This window comes from Eleutherodactylus coqui, chromosome 4, assembly GCF_035609145.1.
Source record: "Eleutherodactylus coqui strain aEleCoq1 chromosome 4, aEleCoq1.hap1, whole genome shotgun sequence".
NCBI classification, from domain to species: Eukaryota; Metazoa; Chordata; class Amphibia; order Anura; family Eleutherodactylidae; genus Eleutherodactylus; species Eleutherodactylus coqui.
This window is the reverse complement of record NC_089840.1, coordinates 113,856,688-113,878,912: the sequence shown is the minus strand read 5'-3', so window position 1 is coordinate 113,878,912 and position 22,225 is coordinate 113,856,688. Positions and strand designations below refer to the sequence as shown.

Here is a 22,225-nt window from a genome sequence, read left to right as displayed (position 1 = left end):
GCATGCGCTGCCCTGAAGGGGTCACCGTAATCACCGCAGAGCAGGTAAGTATTAATAGAGGCTCCACTTCACCTAAATTATAGAGCACCATTACTTGGCTTACAGTACTTATAATTGGTGAGGATTTCCTTGTAACTCCCACCATCTCCACACGTGCTTCCTGTGCTCCCCTCAGCTTTCCACCTGATAACTGCAGCAGCCTCTCTACAGGCTGCAGCCGTCTCTGCTACAGTCATGTGACTTCAGAATACTACGTGACGTCAGACCTCCTTACAGCAACTCCACTCTAGCCGCTTTCCGACCCTCCTAAAAGCTGCTGAATCTCCTCCCCCACACGTGACTGATCACGTGGTCATGACATCACGGAAGGTCCTTCAGCCCAGTAGCATTAGCGGAGCTATCATCCTGCTGTTCAGTGTCAGTCATCCAGGGCTGTCAGGTAGGAGGGTGCCGGGTGGTCGTGGGGCCGGATGAGCCCTCGCTGTGGGGACTGGACTCTTCCATCACGTGGGGGCGAGGTGGCTGTCCTGCCGCTGCTCCTGTGTGTTTACATGGAGCTGGAGGTGTTGGATGATGAGATAGGCCCAGGAGGCTGCAGTGCTCCGATCCCGGCTGCACACATCAGCTGTCAAAGGGGGTTTGTCTCAGGATAAGGACTTCAAAATGCTCTGCTATGTACAGTTACATTCGCCTGCCAGTTCTGCAGCTCGCTGCCATCACTGGGATCATGTAGTGTGCGGCGCGCTGCGATCACCGGCAATATGTAATACGCAAGCCACCGCCATCACCGGGATTATGTACTTGGCGGTGCGTCGCCATCATGGCAATATGTAGTGCGTAAGCCACCGCCATCACGGGGATTATGTACTGGGTGGTGCGTCGCCATCACCGGGATTATGTAGTGTGCGGCGCGCTGGCATCACCATGGTTATCTAGTGCGCCGCTATCACCGGGATTGTGTAGTGCGCAGCGCGCCGCCAGGACCGGGATCATGTACTGGGCGGTGCGCCGCCATCACCGGCATCCTGTAATGCGTGGCGTGCCGCCATCACCAAGATCTTGTATTGGGTGGCATGCCACCACGACCGGGATCGAGTAGTGCGCGCCGCCACCACCGGGACGATACTGTGACAGTGATGACTTAAGCAATGTCCTGTGTTCTTTTCCCAGCAGAATTCCGCAGTGTCTCTCCTTGCACTTTTGCGCATCTTCCATTGACTTCTATGGGGACAGCGCACAATATTCGTACGTTTACGTTGCGAGAAGCATGTATATGACCCCTATTTTTTCTGAATGCAGTTGTATACATGAGTAATGCGGTGTGGGAAAAAAAAAATCGCGGCGCGTCTTATCTTTTTGCCTTCCTCAGAAAACATCGCCCATTGTTTTCCATGGGACAAGATAATGCATCGCACAGCAAGCGAGGTACCAGCGGTGGGAGGCTTTCCTATTGAAAACAATGGGAAACACTGGAGTGATCGATCGAGGCTCTGCCATGACAAGCGGTGATAGCAGCGGGGGCGAGGCACTCAGAACAGCCGATCTGTGACAAATCGGTAATAGAGGCGGGATCTGTCGGGTCTCCCCACTCCCATCTGTGACAAAATACACTGCGTTTTCACAGGCAGAAACTGTATATATTGACTGCGTATTTGGACTGTTTGCTTTGCATGCATACTCACTGCGTTTTTCATGTGAGAAAGAAAAAGAAACCACAAAAAGGGCCTGTAGATTTCTCCTGCCTTCATGCGTAAATCTGCACATATCAGGCAAATTCCTTGTATAGTTATGTGATCCCAATGACTTAATGGGCAATTTTGGTCCATAATGTGGACAAAAAGAGGATATTCTGTGAGGAGTTTGTTTTATTTCTTCATGCATGTAAAATACACGTCTAAATACCCCATTGCAAATCCATCGTGGTGGAGGGTAAAAAGATGACTGAAGAGGACAATGACAAACCACCCCGCAGAAACAGCCTGCCAAGAAAACATCACGATGTGTCGTCACCCTAGGAGTCAGTCATGGCTCGGTGCTTGCACCAGGGGATTTAACCTACCTAATATTAATTTTTGCCCCAAAAGAGGCACTAGGTCTTATTTTGGGGGATGTCTTATTATATTTACCTAGCAGGCTCGGTCAGGTCCCTCCCGCTGCTTTCCAGAGCTCCGGCGTGCTTTCTGCAGCCCTCGGTTGCCCACACAGGATCACTTCCTGGTTACAGGATTCATAAATCCCGCCTCCACAAAGCAATGGCTGTGATTGGCAGCACTCGAAGAACCAATGTGATTGGTACACCGAGTGCTGCATTGATTGGCTGGGTAGAGCTTGAAGAACCAATCACAGATAGTGCGTTGTGGAGGCGGGATTTATGAATTGCCTGAGCCGATAGTTATGAAAACAAATTTTAGTTGTTAAAATGTAGGTGCTAAATATTTAAAAACAGGTTAATTGTTAAATGTTTGCCACAGTCAATCTGTGGCATTAATGGCTACCTTGGGCGTGATGAGTGGACGCCAATTTCGCGATAGTTTTATCTTCGTCAACCGCAGTCTCAAGTCGCTCCCTACACATATCTGAAGTTTGTTTCTCGCTTTTGTCAGGAGCTGCTGAACGGCACTGAAGCCCCTCTCCACTAAGTACGTAGATGGAAAAGCTAACAGGAGCAACTTAATTTCCTGCCACAGGATAGGATAGGAGTTCTTCTGTTTCACCCAAAAACATTGATAACCACATTGTTAGAAAAGTGTTTAGGCTTCGCTATTGTGTTTCAAGTTGATCAACTGCTCTTGTAATCTGGGGTGAAATTCTCCTACATCTGCTGAAAATGCACTGAGTACCCATGTTGGTATTTCAAGGGCACATAGATCATGAAACCTAGTCTGGCTTGTTTGGCGTGTGAGCAAAACCGTCTAAATCTGCATCTTGAAGTTTGTCTCTGTCTTCGCATACAATATCTTGAGGACTCGGAAACTGCCAGAACTCGCGTTGACTCAGGTTGAGTATGAAGGTCTAGTTTGGCAATGAAGGAACAGATTATACCTTTAGCCTTAGTGAAATTCATTTTGTCTCCTTGTAACTTTGTGTTGACCTCGTTGAGTTTGTCAAATATGTCTGTGAGATGGACAACGTCAAGACATTGTAGTTCGATTGCATTACAAAGGCTTGGGTCAGTTGGCCGAAGAAATGTGACTACCGTGCCAAAAGGTTCATAGAAGTGTCGTAAGCACGTTCCTATTGACAGCCACCTTACTTTAGTGTGTAGGAGTAGACGATCGAATTCTTCGTCATGGTCTTGACAAAGCTTGTCAAAAGAGTGTGCTTTTATCTTGTTTACAGCATTAATTACATAGCACAGAATCATGCAATCTCTCACATAAATGTTTAGCAACAAGGTGCAGCTGATGGCTCACACAGTGGTCTTGCGTTACGCCCGGTATAGCGGATTTTAAATGGGCTATAAATCCACGATATTGACCAATGCAGCTCCGTCGGTTGCACAAGCAACTATATTTGGTAAAGGGATGTTTTTCTTGGAAAAATTCTTCCACTCTTTTGTATATAGAGGAGCCTTTCATGTCGGTGGATAAATTTCTGATAAACAACAGTTCCTCCACTACCTCTTCATTCCGATTAATGAAATGTAAGCTAGCAGCAATCATTGTCTCTAACCGTTGACTCATCAATTTGCATTACAAATTCTGTGTTCCTTAACGCAAAAGCGTTTCTTCCACATCAGCAGCCATCTCGTCAATTCTTCTTGAAAAGGTGTTATTACTCAAAGGAATCGATTTCACCATGGCACGTGTCAGGCCCCAGCATAGTACTGACAGTCTCGTTAACTGCGGGTAACACAAGTGTTTCCCCAATAATATGTGATTTGCCACATTGCACTTTTAACCCCTTAACGCTATAGTAAGTATAGTTATGTCCTGTAGCGCCGAGGTATCTATGAAGGGAGAACACGCAGCAATCTCCCTCTATACAAAGCGGGTGCCAGCTGTTTCTTACAGCCGACACCTGGCGGCAACAGCTCCGGTAAGCCGCACAGCTCATTGGAGCTGTTAACCCTTTAAATGCTGCTGTCAATTCTGATAGCAGCATTTAAATCCCTCGGCCGATGTTCCAGGGTCCCGTACAGCCCCCTTCCCCCGCAATGAGATCCGTGTGGGTGTAATGGCAGCCAGAGGCCTTCGGAAAGGCCCCAGGGTTGTCATGGCAGAATGCCTATCAAGTCATGCCTTTGGTGTGGCTTGATAGAATGCCTGCCTGATCGCAGTGTGGCATATCTAAGATGCATATTTAGGTCCCTGAGGAGCTCCAATGTGGACCGAAATGTATCGGCCCAGACTAGACTTAATTAATTGATTAGAATTGACTTATCTAATATTGGGGCAGAGTTCTTTTCTGCCTCTGTGACCATCAAGACCTTGACGTGACTAACACTTCTGTCGAAGAGACTGTTATATAAACTCCCTTACGCCTCTGGGAGTTATCATAATCAATTGATACTTGGGGTAACAGACAGTGGCATCTGAATATAAGTAGAAAAATCCGAGACATTGAATAGCAGTCCACAATTAAAGTGACTGCAAATTACTTACTAAAACAGCTAACGAAGTAACGTGAGAAGCATCCTATATCGTATACATCTCATACTTTATTTTATTTGCTATGTGGTGTTTGTAAACTTTTGTTTTAATTTTAACTACTCTATTAAAACTTATGTTTTAAAGCCAAACAGTGACCAAGTAAAAATACATATTTGGTATAGCTACAACTGTATAAATCCGATCAAAGTAACGCATTATTTAACCCGCATGATGAACGTTGTCAGAAAAAAATTAAGAACGCCAGAAATGCGCTATTTGGGGGTCATCCTGTCTCCAAGCAAAAATGCAATAAAAAGCAATCAAAAAGTCATATCTATTCAAAAATGGTATCAAACGACAGGACGGCCTGCAAAAAATGAGCCTTCCCACAACTCTGTTGGCGGAAAATAAAAAAAAGTTATTGTGGTCAAAAGATAATTTTAAAAAATGTAAATATCTTTTTAAAAAAAAAAATACAAGTAGTGCAGCAAAAAAAACCTATACAAGTTTGATATCCTAGTAATCGTACTGACCCATAGAATAAAGTTATATCATTTTTGTTGCAGTTTGTGTGCCGTAGAAACAAGACGCACCCAAAGATGGCGGAATTTCATTTTTTAAATTTTTTATTTTTTTTCATTTGACTCCACTTAGAATTTATACGCACAATGGTACAAGATACAACGCACACTCTAGCAGTCTTAACAGTTCTAACGATTCACTGGTGCGCAAAAAGCAGTAGTCTCTGCCGTGTTAGGTCGGGGAGTTCCATTTTAGGGGCTTTGTAGTGCGAGAATGGCCGAAAGAGTCGATGATAGTTTTAATTAATGTTGTATTTATGAATAGTTGACAGGCCTGTCTGAGCGCTTTTACTGACTCCGAGAGGGAAGACCTGCTGAAATTGGAGCATTTTGTGATGGTTAACGTACTCCTTTTTAGAAAAATCTAGTTAGCAGATGAAAATAAAAAACAAACACAGAACGCCCCCTACCGCCCCTTTAAGTTCCATCGCCCCTTTGAAAAGTAAAAAACGCCCCTCCACCCCCGCCCACTTTGAGAACCACTAATCTAGAAGATGTTGCTCTGGTCTTCTTTTACCAATAATCTCTTGTTTGTCTTTTTTCATTTTGTTACGTATGCTTCTAAAGGTGTTTTGGTAATTCTTGTAGTTATTGCGGTTGCATAAACTTGATTCTAGGTGTTGTGTTCCTGAGTGTTGTAGCTTGTAGTTGTACAGCTGATGACTGTTTTATTCATTCTCCCAAATCCTCTGTTTCCTTCAAGCTGTCCCTCCAAATGGCTGAGTGTGAAACAGACAGTGAGAGCCGCCCGCCTCTAGAGGAGGAGATAAGCAACACATCCTTACAGGTAATTTTAGGCTATTTTTATACCTTGATAACCCAGGTAAATGACATATTATGTGATACATTGACATATAGTGTGACGCTTCTGAAGGCTGTACTTGGATTTTCGGTTTAGCCCCCGCTGACCTTCACACGTTCTGCAATTGTACCTTTCTGGGGCCTTTCCTAATGCCTTGCTCTCTGACAAGTAAACAGTGTTCCGAATTTGCTCAGGATGCTTTTACACGGGATGATCTGTCAAGCAACAGATCCCGACGGGTCGTCCCAGCATCACTGACTGAATGTAGGAGGAACGGCCAGGGATCATCCCGGCTCACCCGCCTCCATTCACAGTAAGCAGGCAGTGGTTTATAAGTGACCAACTGCCTGTTTACACGCAACGATCCGTTCTTCAAATTTTCACATGCGAAAACTAAACTAGCTGTGAACGAATTCTTGTTCGTCATTCAGTCGCTGCATGCATTTACACTGAAGGATAACCGTTCAGATTCTTGCTGGATCGCAGGAACCCTAACGATGATCGTTCCCTGTAAAAGCGCCTTTACCCTTGACCCTCTTGGTCTGTTTTCTAGGTTTTGCTAAAGATGTGCCTGGAATGAGTATGTACAATGGCTTTAACACGTAGATTGCATTAAGCCAGGAAGCGAATGGCGGTGCAAAACTCCAATCTATTGTCCCAAGTTCAGGGGAATATTTTGGAAAAATATGGGGGGGGGGGGTGGAAGTGGAAGTGTAATAATAAAAAAATCAAATCTAATAAAAAAAAATTCTAAAAGTACAGAATGCTGTCTTTCTTGGGACAGGCATAGGGTGGAAGCCCCTTTTATTCAGATTGCTGTCTTAGGCCGCCTGCAGACGGGCGGGTCTGATCCGGCGGCGAGAATTCTCGCCGCGGGACCCGACCCCAGCGCCTGCAGGGACGAGCGCGTACTCACCCGCACTTGGCGGCCCCGGCTCTTTCATGTGCGAGCCCCGCACAGAAATAGGACATGCCGCGGTTTGTTTGCCGCGCGACATTTCGTGCGGCCAAACCGCGGCCGTCTGCATAGGAGTGCGTATTGTAATGCACTCCTATGCAGGCTTTCAGTAGCGGAAAATCCCGCCGCGGGATTTCCGCCTGTGTGCAGGCGGCCTTAAATCACTGGCTGTTCAGAGACAGATCATACTGCTTGTGGGTGTTATTGTTATCAGAAGTTAGACTGTTCAGGTTTTACACTTCTACTAATATAATTTATCCAAATGTTGCAGGAATCAATGAAATCCGATAATCTCACAGTGCGGTTCTCAGTAGAGGAGCTGGAGTCACACGAAGAGAGACAGAAGGAATCTTGCAAGGGTGACATAACAAAGATCCACCAGAGCCCAACCTTAGTGGGTAGGACAAGCCGCATTTCTCTATAGCAGTTGCTATACTATAATATGATTATTCTGAGTTATGGACTGCTTAAAAAAAACTTGTCCTTTAAAGGACTACTCCAGTGCTGACACATTTTCAAGCCCTGCCCTCTTATTTAATTGCCTGTCACTCTCTATAGGCCTCCTCTGTGTATTGCAGCCACTTCCATGCCTTGCATCCTCTCTCTGTTGCTTAGCAGGCACCATCTTGAAGGTGAAAATTTAGCTTTCACTTACAATCAATTCCATGATGCATCAGCATAGTATTAGCTTGGGCTCTACCATTTCTGCCCGCTGGGGAGGGACAGTTTAATTATCACTTCTTACAGTCTGTAGCTTATTTAGGTGAATCTAAAAGGTAAACAGTCAGGAGATTGAGTTATGATCTCCTTTATTCCAACTGTGTGGCAGGAGCTGTGTGATTGGGCAACGTGATTTTTGTGTCTAAGAAAAGTTTATTTGTTCCTGTTAGCGTATTGTTAAATCTAATGGAAAATATTGTTCATTTCGAAAATAGTTTGCTTTTATGCCAGGTCATCGATAATTTAAAAATATATGATTTTAAATTTGGAATATTTCAAGGACATACACAGTGAGAAAAGAAGTTACGTACAGTCATGAGCCAAAGTCATCATACAATGCAGAGTATGTTCATACAGTTCAAAATTAATGAAAATGTCTGGTTTTTTTTGATTGGCGATTGTGTACTTGGTCACTTTCACATAGCAGCCCCCAGATGTAGTTGCCCATCATATTCTTGTTGTATTGTCCTTGACAGCGACGCTCAAACTGCTGCATATCTTGGTGGAACCTTTCTCCTTGTTCCTCGGAGTATGCTCCCATGTTCTGCTTGATGTAGAGGAGAATCCAGGATATGAACCTTGAGCGACACCCTGAGCCCATAGCGTGGTATTTCTTCACTATCTTTTCCTCTAAATCCACATTCTTGTCTACTTGTTGATTTCCCAAGAACCCCTGAACCGCGGCAACAAAACTGTTCCAAGCTGCTTTTTGTACTTCTGTGAGCATGTCTGGAAATTTTGGACATTCTATGATCCTCTTGGTTTGTGGTCCCACAAAGATACCAGGTTTTTACCTTTGCCTCAGTCAGCTTCAGGAAGAAGTTTAGTAGATGTTTTATCACTGTAGATTCTTTATCTAGAGTAGTGACAAACTGTTTCATAAGCCCGAGTTTTATGTGAAGAGGTGGAATCAGAATCCCCTTAGGATCTACTTGGGGTTATTATTGCATCTTGACGCCACCAGGAAATCCTGGTAGAGGCAAGATTGACAGGGGGATTGATACCCCCTGTACATGATTGGCTGCAGAGGTAGTTCGGCTGCAGGTCCTGGAAGGCCACTGAGGATTGAGTGAAAATCTATACACTGGTCCCCGCTGCAGCCGCGCAGCCCCAGCTGGAAGGGGCTTCCCCGGCGGCGCCCCAAAAGGAGGAACCCCTCTCATTGTGGAAGCACAGCGCGGGGTCGGCAGCAGGGAGGGCAAAGTGCCGTCAAGCGGTTTTAGCGGCGACAGCCCGCAAACGCTGCCCTCCGCACCCCCCGCCCCAGCCTTAATGCACGGCAGCATTAGGTGCTGTGAGCAGGAGAGCGACAGACACGGAGCTGACAGACGGCTGCCAGGACCAAGCACAGAAGCTGCAGGCGGGGCGGAGGTGTGAGCCGGACCCCACATGGGACACATGGCTGAAATGCCGGCCGGGACCGGCGACACCTCATCGGTAACGGACCCAGCACAGACACGCCGTGCGGGACTGAGCTGACAGGCGGCAGCTGTGTTACCCTGCACATGGAACGGGGATCGGCTTCTCCAGTGAGACTGATGGCTGCAGCATGTGGATTGATTTTTGCCTGCCCTGCAGGCTTAGGGTGAGGGATAGTTTTCTTTATAGGCTTACATTATTAGCTTTAACATGGCAGCATTTACAGCTACTCATGTAAGCCTACGAAGAAAACTATCCCTCACCTTAAGCCTGCAGGGCAGGCAAAAATAAATCCACACGTTGCAGGACCTTCCAGCATTGACTCAATGGGGAGCTAGGGGTGTGACGGGGGCATTCCTGCATTCAAGCCCTGTCAAACCCCTAACTTCCAGTGGCGGCAAGATACAATAATACCCTACTAGGGTTTCCACTTGACGTTGCTTCGGCCGACAGTGAAGTCAATACGTTCAGGTCAGTCTCGTAGATGGCAGTGTTCAGTTTTGTTCTGCTATCCCAAAGACAAAGATGGCAAGGAATCTTTTTGAAACCACCTTGAAGACCCATTAGGAAAGCAACCATCTTAAAGTCTCCAATTACCTCCCAACCATACTGATTGTGCTTCCGAACTTGCAACAGGAATTTGACATTACTGTACTCCTCCTTGAGATATGCAGAGTGAGCCACTGAAAGGGATTAAAGAAAACAACCAGACATTTGTATTAATTTTTTAACTGTATGGACATACTCTGCATTGTGTAATGACTTTGGCTCATGATTGTAAGCAATTTCTTTTCTCACTGTGTATGTCCTTGAAACATTCGAAATTCAAAATCATATATTTCTAATTATCGATGTCCTGACCACAAAAGCAAACTTAATTCTAATTAAGTTTTATACTCCATTATCTTTTACAGTAAGGTAACAGGAACAAATAGACTTTTCTTAGACACAAAAATCGTGTTTTTTTTTGGGGGGGGGGGGGGGGGGGGAGGGGTTGTTTTTGTTTGTTCTGCCTAGTCATCAGTAACTGATAGGAGTGTCTGTGTTCCCCCATAGACAGTTTGTGGTAGGATTCATTCAACAGCATCACACAAACTGAGAAATTGACTAGTAACTATATACACAACCCCAAGTAGATCTGAGCTGATATCATATAACCATCTGTGGAGAAAGTTTCATATAGAAAGGAATAACTAAACAAGGTAACACTAGCTCCCTTGTATAAACTGGGGCAGAGCTAGCTACATCATAACTAAAATAAATGTCACCAGAGTGGCCCTTTAACTTCTAGAAAATGACTGATCTAAAACAAGTACATACTCGGCCGATCCCATGCACCCACACCCCGAACATTCCCAACAAGGTACACCACTTAGCATAAGTACATTACTCAAACCGTGTGACATTTAGAAACATGAACGATCAGATTCTCTCTCTTCCAATGCCATATAAAGTAATCTATTCCAAGTAGATCACAAACTGTTAGCGAGAACAAAGGCGAGTTAGCAGCAGAGTAAATAAAACACTCAAATTGAAATATTTATTATGTAGTCTAAAGGCCATACACCGTCTACAGTTGTTAGACAAACTTGACCATCTGGCAGCTGTTTCACCTTATCCATTTACGGAGGTAGCTGCTGCCAGATAGCTCTGGCAGCGGCTTGTCCACCAGGAAACAAAAGAATCGGGCATTGAAATTTAGAGTAACTGATCCTTCTTTCCCCCAATGTCATTTATTGGGTTAAAGTTGAGCTGTCCTCATGAACATCAGAAAGTCTTCCGACCTATCGGTGGGTTCAAATTATGAAAGTCTAAAATATATAGGGGTCTTAATGGTATAATTGTATTAAGAGTGAAAAAAGATCATATCCCAGGTCAAGTTAGGGAAGACCAGATCCATCAATGCGAGTGGATCAAACATCTTCATGAACACTTTCACAATTTAGAATAGTGCAGGTAAAAAGGCATCCAAAATGCACACATGTACAAAAAAAGTCTCTTTAAAAGGTCCGGTGCAAGATAAAATCTACTCCCTGACATCTCCAGGTCACCGTTGTGACACATTGCATACAGGCTGCAGCAGCCTGTGTATGGAACGTCACAAGCTGCGGCAGCCAATGACCGAGCTCTGCGATCGTTTGCTGAGCCCTGCCATTAGTTGCAACAGCCTATAAACACTATATCACAACAGAGACCTTCAGCCGTTGGCGCAGAACGTGCGGGCAGGCAGGAGAAGAGAGTATGAGCTTGATATTTCTTTCTATGGGAGACCCATTTTTAGGAAAATCTTCTCAGACCACCCCTGTAACAGTTATGTCCTGCACAGTGGTGCTGCCGGCTGTACAGACAACTGCAGAATAGCTCAATTTACTTTGTATGGAGTGGTGCTGCCATTGTCTGTACAGCACATAGCTGGGGGTGCTAATGTGTAAAGAGAAACTGAAATCTCGGGACTGATGGGGGTGATGACATATCTTATGGCTAACTATCGCTACTGATGACATCAACTCTCAAGAAATATGAAAAGAAACAAGCAAAAACTGTGCTTCTCCATTTTAATTTGAGGCTGGTGTTCATTTACCTAATCCGTATGTCAGTTTTAGACTATGGCAAGCACAAAGGTGGTCACTAATTACTTCTATCTTTTACTGTATTTCTGCCATTAGGTTATATTTACGTGAAACCAGACATAGTATCACGTATTCACAGAGGAGAGGAGCTGTGTGTGAGGAGCAATTTGTATTCCCGAAAATGGAACTGCAAAACCAGTTCTTCCATAGGTGAGTATTGTATTCTTGTGTATTCATGCATATAGTTACAATTAGGCTGGGGTCACACAGGACCGAAATCTCATGGAAATACAGCAAGACTTCCGCAGGAGAAATGCAGTTTTAAAATCCGCTGCCTTTTGCCGTGGATTTTGGAGTGGCTTCGTCACCTGCATGCCGCTGTGGCCATCTCTTCCCATAGAGGGAAACTGGGAAAGGATTGACATGCCACGTCTTTGAATTTCGCTTGGCATGTCAATTTTAGCACGACTTGGCTGCAGCGTGTGGATGAGATTTTAGAAAATCTTGTCCACTTTCCTGGCTAATCCCGGGATAAAAAGCCGCGGGCGGAATTTCTGCGCAGAAAGTCTGCACGGAAATTCCGGGGCAATTACGCCCTGTTTGAACCCAGCCTAAAAGGTCTTTTTATACCGAATTCCAAATTTCATATCTGGCCCTACTATATTTTCTGCATCTAGTATTCATGAGCCGGACCTTTAAAAATATACGCAGTACTGTGCAAAAGTTATAGGCAGGTGTGGGAAAAAATGCAAAATAAGAATGCTTTCAAAAATAGAAGTTGTAATAGTTTATTAATTAACAAAATGCAAAGTGAATGAACAAAAGAGCAATCTAAATCAAATCAATATTTGATTTGACTGCACTTTGCCATCAAAACAGCATCAATTCTTCTAGGTAACCTTTCACAAAGTCGGGGATTTTGTAAGATTAGGTGTAGGCTTAACATATGATACCAAACAAGTGATGATCATTATTTTATTATGAAGGTGGAAACACAGCTGAAATAGAAACAGCCAAGTATGAGGCTTAAAACTGGGTGAGGAACACTCAAACTGTGCTATAAAAGTGAGGTTGTGGAAGACAGTTTCATGGCACAGGTCATACACCATGGCAAGACTGACCATATAAGACTGTATCAACAAGGTCTCTCCCAGGCAGAAATTTCAAAGCAGACTGGGGTTTTCAACATGTGTTGTTTTAGCTCTTAACGAAGGATAAAGAAACGGGCAAGGTTGAGAAACGCAGATGCAGTAGATGAGGCACATCACCATAATTACTTCCCTTCTAAATCAGATGTCCAGCAGTGCCATCAGATCACAGCTGGCAGAGACCCAGGTGAACCCATCTACTGTTCGGAGAAAGTCTGGTCAGAAATGGTCCTCATGGAAGAATTGTGGCCAAACAACCATACCTTTAACGTAGAAACAAAGCCAAGTGACACAATTATGCATGAAAACATTGGAACTGGGGTGCAGAAAAATGGCAACAGGTATTCTGGACGGATGAGTCAAAACTTGAAATATTTGGCTGAAACAGAAGGCAGTTTGGTCACCGAACAACTAGAAAGCTGTACAATGAGTGTCTGCAGGCAGCAGTGAAGCATGGTGGGGATTCCCTGCAAGTTTGGGGCTGCATTTCAGCAAATGAAGTTGGGAATTTGGTCAGGATTAATGATGTCCTCAATGCTGAGAAATACAGGCAGATACTTATCCATCATGTAATACCATCAGGGAGGAATTTGATTGATTCCAAATGTGTTCTGTAGCAGAACAACTACCTGAAACATCCAGCCAATGTCATTAAGAACGGTCTTCAGCACGATGAACAAAAAGTCCTGGAAGTGATGAAATGGGCCCACAGAGTCCTGATCTCAACTTGATTGAGTCTGTCTGGGATTACATGAAGAGACAGAAGGATCTGAGCAAGCCAACATCCACAGAAGATCTGTGTCTAGTTCTCCAAGAGGTTTGATACAACCTCCTTGTAGTGTTCATTTTGTTCTATCATTTTTGCAAATTGACAAAAATGTATTACATTTTTTTAATTTTTTTTTTTTGGAGTCCCTGGATTAATTTTTCAGTTTTACATTGCAGTATAATTCAAATGTGATTCAGTACTAGTAGTTAGGGTGTTCAAGAAATGTTTTCTTTTATTCCTTTTACATGTTTTTTTTTTTTTGTTTGTTTATTGGCTTGATTTTGATTACACATGACTTCAATATCTAAATCTTTAACCCATTAAGGACCAGGCACAGTAAATTTACGGGGCCTGGTCCTGGGCTTAAAACCCTGCGGAAAATTACGACAGCGCTTTAAGCCTCCTGCCCTCTGCAATCAATTAGAGGCAGGACGGGTAATCAGTTGTTAGTGACAGCTCATAATCCGGAGGAGAAGGCAGGAAGAGGCTTTAACCCTTTCTGCCTTTTCCTTTGCCGAGTACATAGCGCTCAATGAGCACTGTGTACTGGAAAGTGGAAGGATGTCTTCCACTGTGGGAGCTGGGGGGGGGGGGTCATGTGACCACCTGGGTTCCCTGCTACAGCAGAGCTGCAGGGTCATACTAGACCCTGTCCAGCTCTGCCAGTGACTAATGTCACTACAGTGGATGTTTTCCCCTGTAACTCAGGCTCCTATGGATGCCCCAGCTACAGTGGGAAAGTGTCAAATAAAGAAAAAAAATTTATGTGAATGTCCCCCAGAGAAATTATAGGACGTCATGGGGGACATAGATAATAAAAAACATAATTCCATACATAAGTAAAACAAAATTACAGAATAAAACAACAATACATACATAAGAAAGAAAATAACCCAAAACCGTCGCTGTTTGCGCCCTGTAATCCAAAACTATACATATTATATATCAAAACGTCCGAAACGAATAGATGAACCCATTCCCATTCTTTATTTTAGCATAAATATACTAATTTAAAAAAATAACTAAAAATATTTAAATCATTTTTTTTTTTCTAGCTTTTTACCCCCAATAAAACTAAAAAAAGCGGGGGGAAAAAAGTCAGTAAAAAACATATTAAAAAGATCGCCCTATATGTCACGGAAATAAAATGCAGCAAAATTTTGGTAGCTGAAGGAAATCAAATAAGGCAGTAAAACCACCACATGGGTAATATTTCTAAGAAGTGTCTGGTCCTTAAAGTGCAAAACAGCCTGGTCCTTAAGGGGTTAAAACAATATTTTAGGACAAAAGTCCTTTGGAAATCAGTGGAACACTTTTAAACTGTGGTGGTGAACAGCTTTGTAGATACTTATCCTCTTACCTTTGTGTTTTTTTTAAACAGGAAAGTGTAAAAGTGACAAATTTGAAGAAGATTGTAGGACTGTTGTAAACTCTTCAGATACTTCATCAGAAGATAATGGAAGCGTGCGGCAGGATCCTAACCAGAGAAACAGACAAGCGCATCCTATTAAAGGCACACAGAGTGGCTCATTTATTAATACAGCTCTAGAGACTACAGCTTGTGAAGTAGAAAGCCCATCCAATTCTAAAACCATCTCGAAGAAACCATACATGTCATCCCTTGCACTAAAATACGCTAGTGCCAATTCCATGAATCATCAAGTAAGAGGGGAACATTGCACCGAAAAGGAGGCGCCATTTCATAAACAATCTGCCATGAACTTACCGAAAACTCGTACAAGGAGGAAACATTTCATGAGTGGTAGGGGTACGAATGCCAAGACTGCTCATGACTCTGTAGAACCGAAAACACTCCCAGCAGCTAAAACGAAGCCAGCTAAGTCCTACACATGCACAGTGTGTGGCAAGAGTTTTACCCAAAATGCCAGTCTCATCATCCATCATAGAACACACACAGGGGAAAGACCTCACGTCTGTAAGGAATGCGGGAAGAGCTTTATCAGTAGCGCATACCTAGTCATGCACCAGAGAATCCACACAGGAGAACGGCCGTACGTGTGCAAAGAGTGTGGTAAAAGCTTTATAAACAGTTCCAATCTCATCATACATAGGCGAGTGCATACCGGAGAACGACCCTATGTCTGTAATGAATGTGGAAAGAGTTTCCGGCACAGCTCGGATCTCGTCAGACACCAAAAAGTCCACACTGGAGAGAGGCCCTACTCTTGCATTGAATGTGGAAAATGCTTTTTCCGAAGCTCTCACCTTATTAGGCACCGAAGGGTTCATACGAAGATCTAGAAGAACAATTTAATTTCCTTTTATTTATCAATGTAGTCATTGACATTTGTCCGAGTCAGAATCGCGCATTGCCAAATATTCAGTTGTACTTATTGCACTTTTTTTTGAAAGCATATATAAACTCCCAATATACTTCAGCAGTCAATGAAGCCAGAACATGAGAGATGAACAGCCACAGCTTTCCGGCTTTAGCCTTTTCTAAAAAGCTAATATTTTCCTGTAGGCATGCTACATTCCTTCCTTCCTGTGCGTATGACCCCGCGAATCAAAACTTCCTACTTTGCCATCATCAGTCCAAATAACTTTCAGCAGGCAGGAATTGTCGGAGCAGGTTCACGGTTGCTTCCCCACCTCACACCAGTCCCAGTAGCCAGTGCACCTTGAAATTTGTTGCTGGTGCTTAATGTTTTTGGAGTGTTTTTAGCTATGAAATTTTTTTTCATTGCCCACCCACTAAAGAAAAGAAAAATCATACTGGCATCTGGAGTGTTCTAGCTGGATTCTAAGGTCAATAGTCATTTGCTCATCTCTGTATTAAAAGTCTTATTTCAGTGTATTCATCAGCATCTTTGCATTTATATCTGCTTTTGTTGAGGTCTGTATCATTTTGTCAGTCCTCGCACCTTTCATTTCTATAACAGTTGGTTGACTGTTATGCTTTTTTTGTTTTTTTGGCTACTACGTGCACTCCACCAACTCTGGTGAAATTCCTAACATCTGCAATAAATACTAAATGCCAACTAAATGCAGTTAAAGGGTTGTCCTACTAAATCAACTCGTCACCCATTCATAGATCGGTGGTGCCTGATCTATGAAGTTCCGATCACTGGGATCTTTACTGAGCAGGAACATGGGGGTCCTGAGTGTCCCTGTACGACATAAGTGGCGGTATTCATGAATAAATTGACTTCCTATGCAGTCTTCACTGATTGCTCAATATCAGTGTGTGTAATGGGGGTTTACGAGGGACAACTCTTGTATGATGATACTCGAATATAAGCAACAGTTCATTGTTTACAAGGGCAGTCTTTCTCTCGCAGAAGTTTCGTCTTATTTTTGGGAGTCTCGCACAAAAATAGTGCATACAAATGTGTAGCGTCCCCAAGGCTACTGTTACACACACACACACTGGAACATTTCCACACCCTTTTACACCAAAATCCACTGTGATTTTTGGTCTGGATTTGGCCACAGAATCGCTCATTACATTGAAATCTGCAGTGTCATTTCTGAAACGGGTTGGACAAAAATATGGAAACGCCATATGAAATGCATGCCCTAAATTACATGGGATTATTGTAGGGTTGCGATGAAAAAGAAGCAGACTATAGCTTTCGTGCTTTAAATATTTGGCCATCCCCTTTAAGTAATGCTGCAGAACTGAAAATCTGCTATATAACCCAAATTCTCAATGGAATTTCCCCTATTCGTGAATGGGGTTTGTTGACTAGCATTGTACTGTACATAGTTTGTGTGCAAAAAAAATCCGCAACTAGTGTGTGAAAGCGGCCAAAAGAAGCGCCATGGGGTTGTTGGAAGCTTATTGATACTATTCCTGGAGGATTACCAGGAATACAGATTAAAAGAAGATGCTTCAGAATTAATGGGGGGGGGGGGGGGAGGCGGATATTATTTCATGTCTAATGCCAATTTACTGTTTTGTCACATTTAAGATGGCATTTTCCATAACTGGTCACAATGAAACTAGCAATACAGCACTTTTGTTCTATATAAAAAGCTATGGGTGTATATTACTACATTACATCTGCCTACATCTTCTCCACTAGAGCTGGGGTATATCTACTGTGCAATGCTTAAAGGACAATCATGGATTAGGCAAGATTCATTGTTATTTTCCTTCTAGCTCCGCCATTGTTCAGTTGTATACTTCTATATGCATCCTGATCCTTTCCTGCACCTGAAGCCTTGCAATAAGAGGGTACTAGTGCAGACAACAGCGGCCGCAGTTTTGCACAAATACCATAAACTATTCCATATTTCTTTCCATCATTGCATGATTGATCCCCATAGCAAATTAATCTTGTACAAATTGGATTGGATCAAGTCCGGTCAAAGAAGAAGGAAAGCCTTTTCTACTTAAAGGGGTATTCTCACCATATATTTATGGTGCATTCACAGAAAATGCCATAAATGGCTAATTGGTGTGGGAACCACCTTTTGGGATTCTCGCCAGTCTGAACAACAGGGATCTCACAATATCCATTTGAAAGTTACATTGGCAGCTCTCCCGGTAGACTGCCATAAAGAGGTGGCCATGCTTGTGCGTTGCCTTCTGCATTGAAGTCTATAGGTGTTGGGCAAATAGCTGCGAATCAAAAAGTTTTATTACGTGATCGCTACATGAATATGCGCACAGAATCATCCGTATTATTAGAAGTGAGGTTTTCCACAGATTAAATTGTGCCCGATTTCCATCTTGACATCCATGCACCCGTAGCACTTTCTGCCATATGGCTACTTACATGCATCACAGGATGCGATCACATAACATTGCGTGATGTGCTAAATAATTATATATGTCATTCCCAGGTTATAGTACTTCTGATTAAGTCCATAGCTTGTAATTAGACTTTGTGAATAATGATTAATTTGTTTTTTAGGTGATAAATATTTTGTAAGTTTGCTAGTTTTGTCCAAGTGCAACACTTTTTATGTCAATCTCAATGCACTCAGGGTAAATATATATAATGGAAAAGAGTAATATAACACTTTTTTTTAAATATGTTGCCAATGTACATATCCATGTACCTTATTGTTTTTCATTATGAAAGATGTGGTGTGTTCCTGCTTTTGTGTTCTCCCTTCCAGATACCCAAACTTTTCTTATAGATATCTGACTGCATAAAGATGTACCAGAACAGAAGGTGAAGCCTTCATTTACATGAAGCCCACCCAACGTGGCAATTCCAATAAGCGGCGGTACAATGCTAAAAATTGCAATTTGCAACATGTCAATCCAGTAACTCCAGGTGTTTGTATTGGTTGGGTGGACTAGCCGCATGGGCTCCCACCATGGCCAAAATAGACCACATTTAATTCTTTTGTTTTTGAAGTGGTAGACTTGTTCGCATGGCTCAGTCAGCTGAAGAAAATGTGAATTACATAATGTAAACCTCCTTAAAATTCCCTATTAAAGGCAAATGTCCGTTATAGTGTTCTATATGAAAGAAAGGCATAATGGCAAGAACATCCCAATATTTGGAGAACCCAAATCTGATGTTCTGTACCAGAAATTCGCTAATCTCATTCAATGCATTTTTTACTCTTTGTATCTGATAATTCAATTTACTGATTCATGTTAATTTGAAGGAATTTAGGATTAAATTATCCCCCATGTTATTTTTGATTTGGTGGGTCTTAAAGTGAATATCCACCAGTGAATGCCATTCTTTGTGAATCTAGAAGTCTCAAACTTCTACAATGATTAACTTCATAATCCATCTTTATAGCATTCCGAGCTTCTGATGCAACTCTCCATACCTCCTGCATGGACAGGCTTTTAGAATATGGGGTACTGTTTAATTGCTGCTGATGTTTCTCAATAACTTCAGAAGGGTTGGTGATCCGAAGAGTATTCTGATTGCCAGATTAGAGCCGGCAAGCATTTTTTTTTTTTTTTTTTTTTTTAATGGGGAAAATTGGCTTTATCTCATTGGGGTTTACTTGCCTTCTTCTGGATCAACATTGAGAGTTAGTAGGCTTATCTGGATGGACATAGGTCATAGTAACATATTATGCAAGACCCAAAAAAAGACATCCCTGCATACTACTTGATAATAAATTGAGCTGAAGACGCAATGCAGTATTCTCCATCTACTAGTGAATTCTGATGGCCAGCATGTCATCTTTTAGCCCCTCAATGACCAGAGAGATCTGGCACTTTGTTAGCCATTAAGCCTGTGATGTTTTAATGTGCTAACTTTTTGATTTGCTGGGCTGGCAAAATTTTTTTATTTTTATTTTTTTGTAAAATGTACAAAATATATGTAATATTTAGCTATTTATAATTTTGTTCTTTTAAATTTGCTAATTGACAATCAAAGGAGTCTCTTTGATAGTTTTGTTACATATGTATAGTCTTTGGAGAATGAAGCAGCTATGGTGATGTTTTGATTTCTGTTTTCATTTGTATTTTATAACTTTTTAGTTATGTTTGTGTACATTTTTGTTACACAATATGCCCCCTATGAGGTCATAACCTCTGGGGGATGTTCATACTTTTTTGGGGGGGGGTTATTTTTTTTCATCTTCCACTGCTGTTGGGGCAGCCATGGAAGCCTCAGTTAGATAGGGGTAACGACCACCCTGCCGTGATATTAGCTACTGGCAGAGATGATCTGGGTCTGCTAAGACCTCAGCAGCTATACTATCCTGAGGGGCTGCAGCTATTAACTACATACTGTAGAGCTATTGATCACCATGTAACCTGCAAAAAAGGCAGAAGCAATTATAAACTGCTTGTATCTTCTTTCCAGGGTTCACAGCAATCTCCAACAGCCAAGCCTCTGACTTGCTCCTGCTATATTGAATGTGCTATAATTCAGCAGCAGTAAGGGAAATGCTGCGGATACTCCACAGCTTAAAATTCTGTGGCAAAATCTGTAACATTTCCACATCCAAAACCCCGTCAATCCACCATTGGCGTGAATTGTGACTTGAAATCCATTGCAGATCTACAGCCCATATCAGCCTGCACTGCGCTCCTCTCACCTCCCAATACTGTGTGCTGCTGTAGCCAGAGCGCAGCATGCAACTGCTACTGAATGCCACCGGTCATCTGATGCAGAACTGGCATCACATGGCTGCCGGTGCTCTGTACCAGTTGCTGGTGTGTGCTGCACTCTGGGTGCAACAGTGCGCTTTATTGGGAGCAGCATAGCACAGGCTGAAATCAGTTGCAGATACAGGTTTTTGATGCGATTTATGTTGTGGAATTTTCTGCTGCAGATAATCCACAGCATTACCCCTACATGTGAACATACCCTAAAGGATGTTTTTGTAGACTCGGGACCTATCCTGCTCTTTGACAAAAAAAATATGGAGGTTCTTTTATGCGGCATATTGGGGGAAAAAACTGCTCTAAATGCTATAAAGATAGATTAGATTAAAGGGCCACTTTGTGTTTTTTTTTGGGTTTTTTTTAAATTAATTATATAGCTATCCCCCAGTATACTGTATATAAGTAAGCTAGTGTTAACTTGTTTAGTTATCTCTTCCTGTCTGAATCTTCCAGCCTCTTTCTCCTGAGATGGTCATGTGATCTCATTTCTGACAAGCTCGGATGTACTTGGCGTTATGTATTCATTTTTTAGTCAGAATCTCCGTTTGTGTGATGCTGTTACATGGATCTACCACTGAAACTACCTACAGAGGAATACAGGCAATCCTGTTACATTTCCTGATGATTATCACACAGCTCCTGTCACACAGCTATAATAGAGGATATCACAGCTCATCCTCCCAACTGTTTGTTTTATGGTCTGTATCTTATTTAGGTTATTTAGAAGATAATGATAATTAAATTGCCCCCTCCCCAATCAGGCAAAATGGTATAACCTTAGCTAATGCTGTCCTGATGCAATATCGGACAAATGGGAAACAAAGTTAAAAAAAAATCTCAAGATGGTGATTGATAAACATCAGACAGGGGACTGTATTTCATGAAAGTGACTGAAATACACAATCCAGTGAAAAGGCAGGCATGAGAAAAAAATCACTGGAGTGTCCTTTTAACAAACAATTGGCAGATCATTTTGAACATAAAATATGATAAAAAGGAGATTTTCATTTTAAGGTTAATGGCTTATTAAATAAGGCAATTGGTGTATTCTGGGCCCTGGACCTATGTCCAGTATAAACGCTATATTATATATGTATGCATTCTGAGAAGTGGTTCTGTAATTTAAACTCCATCTCTGTTGAACTATAAAGTGTTATACCTATTAATAAAATGTGTTTTTCAATCCTTGAATTGTACAATTTTCTAGAATCTGGGTTTTTCAATTTAGAATCAGAAAAATGTATGCGCCCCCCCCCCCCCCCCCTTCCCATCAGTGCCTTAGACAGAGGTCTCACCGCTAAACAGTACTGTAAAATTTCCTGGGCCACTGCAAACTATTTCAGCTCTGTCGCTATGCAGAACGTCTCACAATACCCTTTCCTTGGTGGGGTTGAGATAACCGCAGTTACCAGCACTATCCACTGGCTTTCGAGTCTTCTCCCACTCCATATAGCCTCTTTTATCTACAAGTCTCTGTGAGCAGTAAATGACCCCTAGGTATCAGCGCAAGACGAGTTAATTTTTTCAAGTCACAGCATAGAGCCTCCGCTATCTACAAGTCTCTGTGTACGGTGAATTAGCCACAGTTGTCAGTGATGTCCAG

At 42.6% G+C, this 22,225-nt stretch overlaps 1 protein-coding gene across 1 annotated transcript; it reads left to right on the top strand.

The window, feature by feature from the left end:
* Window positions 1–368: 368 nt before the first annotated feature.
* Window positions 369–16,377, top strand: LOC136625649 (zinc finger protein 566-like). Its single transcript, XM_066600024.1, has 5 exons — window positions 369–439; window positions 5,877–5,960; window positions 7,205–7,331; window positions 11,739–11,852; window positions 14,941–16,377. Exons 2-5 carry the CDS (start codon window positions 5,889–5,891, stop codon window positions 15,819–15,821), a joined length of 1,194 nt encoding a protein of 397 aa, XP_066456121.1. The 5' UTR covers window positions 369–439; window positions 5,877–5,888; the 3' UTR covers window positions 15,822–16,377.
* Window positions 16,378–22,225: the final 5,848 nt, after the last annotated feature.